The following is a 9,240-nucleotide window of genomic DNA, read 5'->3' as shown; positions in this document are numbered from 1 at the left end:
TTATCAACTGTACTTGTACAATTCCATAATCATAGATTTTAAGGGCAAAAGAATCATTATGATCATCTAATTTCACCTCCTGCATAATACAGGCCATAGAATTTCCCCAGTAATTTCTGCACTAAACCTATAACTTCTGGTTGAACTAGAACATATATTTTAAAAAGACATCCAGTCGTGATTTAAAGACTTCAAGTAATGGAGAATCCATCACATCACTAAGTAAGTTCTTCCAATGGTTACTTTTCCTCACTTTTCTTTGATAAGAAGTTCAACCTATTTAGTTTAAGTCTCTTGTAAGGCAGATTTTCAAGGCCTTGAATCATTGTTTTTTGGGGTGGTTTTTTTTCTAAACACTTTAAAATTTTTCAACAAATTCCTTCTCTCTTCCCTTCAGGGGCTGGGCTTTCTTAATTTTGTTTTGTCTTTCAGTGCTGTTAGTGTAGTATCACTGTAAGGTTGTGAGGAGTGGAATGGTGGCTGCCCCTTCCCCAGTCTCTATCTCCACTTTGAAACCTCTTTGGTTGAGGTGGCAACTTCATTATAAGCTACAGCCAATCAGACATGCCCAGTTCCAAGATCAGCTCTAGAGTTCTAAAGAGGGGCTGTTGGAGATCCCAACTGTAACCTCCGTGGATGGTGGACAGTTTAGTTGTCCAGTCTCTGCAGTGGAGCAGCCAGGTCTGGGCTTTCCAGCCACATCCCTTCACTTCCTGCCTAGCCACTGCCTGCTGCCTACCCTACCCTTCCCATCCAGCTGGCTGTCACCCACCCTCCCATCCCCTGCTGTCGCCTGCAGTCTACCCTCCACTTCCCTTCCCTGCTGTTGCCTGCCACCTACCCTTCCCTTCCCTGCCATCACCTCTTGCTACCAACCCTATCCTCCCCTGCCAAGGCCGGCCACCTACCCTCCCTGTCCTGCCCAGCTGGCTGTCACTCACGCTTCACTGCCATCGCCTACCCTCCACTTCCCTTCCCTACCCATCCGCCACCTACCCACCCTTCTTGCCCAGACATCTGTCATCCACCCTTCCCTCGCCTACCCTCCACTTCCCTTCCTGGCTGTCACCTGCCACCTACCCTACCCCTCCTTCCCACCCAGCTGTCACTCACTCTTCCTTGCCATCTCCTGTCACCTACCCTACTCCTCCTGCCCAGGTGGCTGTCACCCATCCTTCCCTTCCCTGCTATCGTCCACTGCCTGCCCTTCACTTCTTACCCCGCCAGCTGTCAACCACCTTCTCCTGCCCAGTCACCTGCCACTTATCCTTTTCTTCCCAGCCCCTACCCTTCCCGGCCATTGCCCACCGCCTACCCTTCCAGAGAGGTAGCAGCCATCAGGTACGTGACAAATATCTGACTCCATATATTCAGTCTGAAAGGTTCTTTTGGCATTAGTTGCTGCTGGCTCAGACTGTGCTGCGCTTCTGCTTTCCAGACCAATAGAGCCCAAAAAGCAGAGAAATATTGTACAACTTCTTCATTCCAGTTACTCTAATAATCCGGCAACTCTCTTCTAGTACCCACTTCATGATACTTCCCTTTTGCTATCTTCCTGTCGATTGGCAAACAATACATTCTTCTGACCCTGCTCAACCCTTGAAGGGAGAGAATAGAAACGCATATCTCTGGTTACTAAATATCTAGTAACACTATGAATGAGACCTTTTCTTTAAGCATTTGTGATAAAAGTTTTAATAGCTGTCACCACAATTGTCCTATGGCGCTGACCCCGTAAGTAACAACCACCAGGTAAGTAACAACAGGAAGATGGAGTATTACAGAATATAAATCTATATAATTTTTGAAGGTACAAAATGGCAGGTGCATAGAGACAAAGGCCAAGTCTGCACTAAAGTACCAGTATACTATCCCAAGAGGTGAGGACTCTATCCTGGCAAGCAGGGACTCTCAAAAAAGATTTGGGGGTCATGGTGGAGAATCTGCTAAACATGAACTTCCGACGTGATGCTGTGACTAAAAGAGCTTATACAATCCTGGGATGCTGAACAGAGGAATCTTGAGCAGGAGTAGAGAAGTTATTTAACCTCTGTATTTGGCAATAGTGCAACGGCTGTTGGAATACGTGTCCAGTTCTGGTGCCCACAATTCAGGAAGGATATTGATAAATTTGAGATAGTTCAGAGAAGAGTCATGAGAATGATTAAAGGATTAGAAAACATGACTTAGAGTGATAGACTCAAGGAACACAATCTATTTGAGAAATGTTGGTCTCCCTCATGAAATCTGTGTAGTAGGATAAAAGCACACAGAAAACCAGATTTCATGGTCTGTGACACGTTTTTCACGGCCATGAATCTGGTAGAGCCCACATATAAACCCAGAAATGGTGTGGGAACTAATGACCTTCCTGTTCTACTGAGGTTCCTTGCAAACCTGGAAGAAGACAAATGGAGATAAACAATTTTAAGCTTGTTTTTAAGGTTCTTGGTAAAAAGCAAAATTGAGCCATGATTTTTAAAATAAGTGAGGTTCACATTCAGAGCAGATTAAAGTTCCTTAAAGCTGGTACATTGCAACAGGCCAAGCTTTAAGGTTCCCTTTCCTGGCAGCAGCACTCGCTGGTTCCCTGGCGCTCTGGAGGTAGCAGGCCCAACAGTGAATACCCCGCTGACTTTCCCCTGCCCTGTGCCCTTCTTTCTGATCCCAACCGCCTTGCCGCCCTGCAGAGTCCGCCACCCTCTCCCTTGGTCCCCGCCAGGCCGCCAACTTCCCCTCATCGCTCGCTCTCCCGACTGCTGAGTCCTGCCCCCTTGCCTAGCTCCTCCCTCCGCTCACACTGTCCCAGGGCGCCGGGCTGACATCACGCCCGGGGTTTCCATCGGGCCGAGGGAGGGGGAGACTAGACTGTACTGAGCGGCGGTAGCGTGATGGCGGCGGCCGGGAGGACCTAAGCGGTGGCGGCAGCGGCGCAGCGCGCACCCTGCTTCTCTTCCCCTCCCGGTTCGGGCTGCATTGTGCGAGCGCCGCGGGCCAGCCCGCCGTGTAGGTCAGCGAGGGGCCCAGTGCGGCCGGCGGAGGAGAAGCGGCCCAGGCCTGGCCGCGGTGGCCGGAGTAGCCCCCGAGCCCGGGCTGCAGGCAGCACTTTCCTCTCCACTGGGATAACGCTGTGTCCCGGCAGCGCGGCCCTGGGGAGGCGCGGCCGAGACACGCGCAGGTAGGAAGCGGCCTGTCCGCGCCGGGCTCGTTAGTTTCTCGCAGGTCTGGAGCTGGACTCACGGCGGCTGCCGGGGCTCGGCGGCCAGGCCGGGGGCTGAGTGGGAAGAAGCCGGGAGCTGGGCCTGTTTACCGCTGCCAGGCGGGGCGGGGGTGATGATCGCGAGGGAGCGGGGCTCGCTGGCTCCCGGCGGGGGAGCTGCTTGGGAGGTGAGAGCGCGGCCCTCACGCTGCCTTGGCGATGTGAGGAGCGTGCAGTGCGGGGCCTGAGTCGGCCGGGGAGCCGTGGCCAAGAGGGGCGCCAGTGCAGGCCGCGCCGGGAGCGGGGAACTGTCCACGGAGGAGGAGGAGGAGGGAGACCGAGCATTGCCCGGCGGGGCCGGGGCCAGGGCGGTTCTGACCCGGGCTGTCCTGGAGGGCGGGTGGTTGGGAAAGGAAGAGGCCGCTGCGTTTCTGGGATTACAGCCAGAGAAGCTCTTTGGCCCGCGGGTCCCCCAGCACAGCATGGTGCATGGTGGGGAGAGAGAGCTGCGCCCACCGGCCTGGGCGGGTAAATTTGGAAAGCTGCCGAAGGCCGAATGGCTGAGATGGGGATGCCGGTGAGTGGCTTTGGGATGGCAGGGCCGAGGAGCCCGGCCCGCAGCGGGCGCTAGCCAGGCCTCCTAGCGGGCAGCTTTGTTGAACCACTAGACTCCCCAGGTCTGTAATCGACAGGGGCGCTCCCGCCGCAACAGCGCCTGGAAGTGCTGCATCGCCCCATGGACGCGCTGTTCCCCTTGTCTCTGATTCCCAGTCGGGTTGGGCTTGTGGCTGGGGCAGGATTATCGGGTTCCTTGGTCGCTCATACCCTCCGCCATGTCCTTTGTGTACCGGCCTGGATGAGAAACTGTGACGCCTGAGAGTAGTAGTAGCCTGAGGAAACCCCAGCAGCACAGACTCAGTCGGATCACTGCGGGCAAACGAGGAGGTGGAGGGGCGGACGGGTGAGCTGTGTATGAAACCCTCTTCTCATTCACATCCATTCAGTGCCTTCGGGGTACTCTTCATTCGTTGATTTGTTACAAGGTTTATCATTGTATTCCTACTGTAGGACACTTACAGTGACCTCTGATGCTTCGGATACTTGAGTGCACACAGCTCTGGTTATCGTGGTATGTGAAATATTGACCATTACAGCTGTGGGGTCTTGAGTTAAGAGTTAGCCAATAACAAACCTGACAAGCATAACTTTTTAAATGTGTGGCAGTTAGGGTGGTTGATAATTAGAGAAAATGTTATGCTTGAACCTGGAAATGCTTTTACAGTATGTTTATAGTATTTCTTTACTGATTTGATTATTGTTCCATCAGTTGAAATAAAATACTTGCCTTTGTAACCTGTACTTGTTTAAAGTTTATTATACAGTAGCGCTTAAAAGCCAGGTAGGTCTAGATCACATTGTTCAGCCCTTGATACATACAATAAATTACAGTTCCTGTCCCAAAATGTTGACCAGTAGTATCTTCTCACTTACTATACATTAGAAAAATACTTTAATTTATTTTCAGTTTGTGTACTTTTTGTCACAGTATTTTCAGTTTAACAGTTCCTTTGTATAGACAGTCCTACTCTGTTCTTTGTGTGGGCCTTTCATGGAGCAATGGGAAAGAGAAATGTTCTTTAAACGAGAAAGTGTTGTTACAAAAATATCAGCAATTGCAGCGGGTAGTGCCAGAAAGTACTTTTAACTTTTTTAATGAAGTAGATTTCATATTTGATCCTTTTAAATGTTAGTTTGTTAGGTCAGTTATCTTTAGCATCCTTAGAGGTTGTATGAAACCAGGCAATATTTAAAATCATATTCTTAACACTTTTGTGTATCTAACTGTGTTTTAGGTAATTTGGGAAAGGATCTTGAATACCTTCAGTGAACAGTCGAATAAACAAGTCACCTGTAAAACACGTGGAGTACAAGGAAGACTATAAAGGGAACTTTTAATATCCGTCTCAAAAACTGAGTGGACTTATATTTTAAACTTCTTAATATTTACAATGAATGGGCACAGTGATGAGGAAAGCATAAGAAACAGTAGTGGAGAATCAAGGTAAGCACTAATCATTTCAGATCTATGCTATATAGTCTTGTTTGAAGACAGCTTGAGTTTATAACTTTATTGTGGACAGCTGAAACTCTTTGGCATAGATGCAGAACTTAGTTTTTAGGTCTCATTCTATTCTCTTCAGATTCTTACATAATGCCTGTCACCTTGGTATTTTAATGCATGTTATATTATAAGCATATAGTTAGCGCAGGCTAAATACGAATAAACTATCTACATTTGAAAAAAAAAAAACCAGCTGTCTTGGCATTCTTTATTAACTGTCAGCATTGTTTTATAAAAACTGTAGACCTTAGTATAGGAAGTTATTTTAGTGTGTTAAATTTAGTATTAAGTAATATAGTTAGTCCAAGAGAAGAGCTTTACTGTTTATAAAACCAATTTTTGTCCTGCCTAATAAATTTGAAGGTGGAAAAATGTATTCAGAATATCAAAATAAGCCTCGGATATTGGAAATTCAACCTGTGCACTCAGATACCATGCTGATGGGTGCAATATAAAAGCCCAACCTAACCTGTAAGGGGAGGTTGATCTTTGATTTTGTTAGGTAATCTGTAGTTTTTCTTAGTTGCTGAGCTACAAAAGCTTTGGGGGCTTCACCAGTGTGAAATAACCAGGCAGCAAAATTGCCTGCTCAAGTACAGCTATTGATTCATTGCCATTTTGAATTTAACAATCTGTAATCTAGAAGTTACTAGTCTCAAACTTTGTTTTGGTGTTTGAGAATGTATACTGCTTTTAGTTGTTTAGAAGGCTTTCCTCTTGCTATAGGGAAGTTTATTTAGTATAATACAGAACATGTCTTTCAAACCAAGCAAAACAGTCCTCATGGAACCTCAAAGGCTGTTTTTTTGGTTTTCATAAATTAAAGTAAAATTAAAACTTTGTGTGTATAATTTTTATAAGTTATGTAACTTTAAAGTCTCTCTGGATTTCTGATAACCTCCATGGCTGTTTTCTGTAGTAGAAATACAACTTTCATCTGAAAGCTTCTCTGCTTGGTTGGAGAGAATTTGAGCCAAATTGTTCCTTTTAAAAAAAATTTTTTTTTTCCATCTTCTGACTGAAATAGTTGTGAAGGAGGTTTAAACTACCTCTTTCTTTCAGTAGGATGTTAACTAGTTCTCATTCAAGCTTCAATGTGTAAATATTAACTATTTAGCTAAAATCAGTTTAACAGAACCTCCCCGTTAATGTATTTAAGCACTATGGGCAGGAATTAAAATTTGTTATCCTACAAATGTGCTTGGTATGGTGTGCTTGGGGATTGGTCCTTTTGTGAGCAGGGGGTTGGACTAGATGACCTCCTGAGGTCCCTTCCAATCCTGATATTCTATGATTCACAGCTTTGTATGACTGTAGGAAGTTCAAAGATTTCTATTTAAATTAAAGTAATATAATACATGCTGCACATGGGAGGCGACAAGACATACAAAAATGTATTTACACAGTAAATGTTATCATGCCTCTGTGTAATGAGAACTTCAGTAATACCTAGAATTAATAATGTATATGCATTTTAAAAAGACAAGTTTGAAATTGTTGTTTTAGTGCCTGATAATGATAATGATTCCCTCTAATGTTTCTCAAGGCTTACTTGAGTGAGTAGACAATTAACTTGCTTTTATTGGAAGCAGCAAGGTTGTGGAATTTCAGCTGCAGCTTAATACCATAACATTGCACAAGTTCAGAGCTATGCTTATTTTCACTTTCCCAGAAGAAAGTAGTGTCAACAAAGCTTGTCCTCCTGAATTTCAAAATGTTGTAAATCAAAATTCAAAAACTGTGGCTAACTTGTGTGGAACATCTCAAATGTTTTTGCAAGTGTATGGGATTGCATTGCCTACTTAAAAAGAAATACAAGCCATCCTAATTAAAGATAATGTAGGAAGAGAGATGCCTCATATCAAACTGAAACACTGCACCTGCTGTGTAATGTATATTGAATAGCAATGTATGTGTGTCTTCTTGTTTAGAAAAAGGTAACATACATGAAAAATATTACTATTAAATAAGCTGTTACAAGTATTTCCAATAACCTGATTAAAAGTGAATATCAAGCAGAGATTCTAATATACTTAATCAGCTTGATTATTAACTGTAGAGTCAAATTTCATTCTGCATTTAAACACAGCTTGTTTAAATGTATTATTTATTAACCATATAGCCTAATAATGCATGAACAGAGCTTAAACAATCCACCTGCCTAGTTGCAAGCAGGAAGATTTCCTTTATGAATGGTAGATATACATTTTCACTGTAAAAAAGTTTTGAGCCCTAGTTGTGAAGGTAATCTGAACTGAATGTAAATTCCAGCAGTACAGTCTAGCTAAAATCTAACAAAGGGTTCTTAAATGTGTGGTCCACCCATGTAGTTTTGTTATACTGTAATGCTTTTCAGAGTCTCCAGAATCTAAGCTTTTTTAAAAGGGCATCTAATCCTCTTTGTTGCACAGATAAGCTTCCAAATGTAACCAACGCAGTGATATCTGCATTCAGCCTATAACCCAGAGATATGAACTCCCGTGTTCCCTTTTAATCTGACTAGAAGATCAGCGTTAAAGCCCAGCGATGACACTTCACTGTCAACATTAACTATTTAATCACAGATCATTTTAGTGGATGGAATGGAGTTGGGAATAAGAGTGAAGCACACTGGTTAGGTAATTGGGAGTTGCTTCAGGGAAGGAAATGCAGAGTAAAGGACAGAGGAAGCACTCAAAGACGGGAAATGGGGGCGAGAAACTGATAAAAAGAGATTGGGGAAGGAAGAGAAACAAAGAACAGATATAATGGTGAATCTAAAAGGGTCTTTTATCTTCTTGGTGACAATGCAACAAATAAGGCATATTCTCCCCTTGACCCCTGTACAAACTTTGTGATATTGCTGTGTGTTGCAGGGAATATGTAGACCTCAATGTATATCCTGGTCCATGGATCATAATTAAACATAAAATGAGTCCTCTCCAAGTGAGTTTGTCACTCTTGATCTAGAGTGCTGTTACTGGTTGAGAGAGTTGAGCGGTGACTGAGTACAACTGGACCTAAAATGGAGCTTGTAAAGTAGCAGCCAGGAGGCTGGGTAACAGTAGATCATCAGATAACCTCTTTTGCTGTCTATCACAATAATTAGAAAGCTCTAGAGTGGGAGGAGCAGAGAGAGAATTCAGCTTCTTCCCAGAAGAGAAGGGTACTGGGGGAAACATTAGTTATGGACTTCAAATTTCACACATTAGCAAGAAGTTGTTGCGTAGGTGACACTCTCAAAGATTGTTCCAGCAGCAGCCTGATAATGGAATTCCAGCTGTCTTCCATTTCCCTCTATTGATGATGGGGAAGGAAGGAAACAGGGATCTTGCTTATGAAGAGTACAGATCTCCCTTACTTTTGTGTCCAGTCTCCACCCCATCCAGAGGCTGATTAAATTTATCATCTGGCTTTTATATCCCTGTCTACCCATAGCAGCTGCCAGTTAGGAAAACTTTATTTTACCACTCATGAAAAAAAATGTAACTTATGTTCATAGTCCAAGCATTTGCCAAGTATTGCATATGAACCTTGTCTATGGTAGCAGCCTTTGTGCTTATAATTTACTGCTGGTGCTGGCAATGATGGAAGCTGTTGGTTGGACAAGACTAAACATCCTATCATCTAACCCTGCTTTCTGTCATCCCAGTGTTCTGTTACATAATTATTATGGAGACTTCTTTTCTTCCTGCTTATTCTAGTATGTAAAGACAAAACAAAGGATTATGGAATGTGTCCAAAGCAGTTAACTGTAACATCACAAATTGTTGTTCCTCTGAGTAGGAAGGAAGCATGAGCAGATAAATTCAGTAACAATAATACTGTCTTTGTGCAAATGGCCTTTGCTATAAAGAAGGAAAGAAACTTTTTCAAGAACACCTGATTCAAACAAAGTTTTCCTTAGGAGAGTGATAGCTCTTTATGGGGGCTCAGCTAC

General features: G+C 44.2%; 1 protein-coding gene across 3 annotated transcripts in view; it reads left to right on the top strand.

Moving 5' to 3' along the window:
* Positions 1-2,815: 2,815 nt before the first annotated feature.
* The window catches only part of CHD1 (chromodomain helicase DNA binding protein 1), a 94,751-nt gene continuing 88,326 nt past the window's right edge, over positions 2,816-9,240 (top strand). The window contains exons 1-3 of one of the 3 annotated variants that reach the window (XM_050945545.1): positions 2,816-3,178; positions 4,268-4,328; positions 5,053-5,261. In XM_050945545.1, the coding sequence (XP_050801502.1) occupies positions 5,209-5,261 (53 nt within the window). In that variant the 5' untranslated portion in view covers positions 2,816-3,178; positions 4,268-4,328; positions 5,053-5,208. Of the gene's footprint in view, positions 3,179-3,575; positions 4,161-4,267; positions 4,329-5,052; positions 5,262-9,240 lie in introns of those variants that run through there. The other 2 variants (XM_050945550.1, XM_050945549.1) reach the window with 2 other exon arrangements.

Source organism: Gopherus flavomarginatus, chromosome 3 (assembly GCF_025201925.1).
Source record: "Gopherus flavomarginatus isolate rGopFla2 chromosome 3, rGopFla2.mat.asm, whole genome shotgun sequence".
NCBI classification, from domain to species: domain Eukaryota; kingdom Metazoa; phylum Chordata; order Testudines; family Testudinidae; genus Gopherus; species Gopherus flavomarginatus.
The sequence above is the reverse complement of the archived record's forward strand: the minus strand, read 5'-3'. Positions and strand labels throughout refer to the sequence as shown.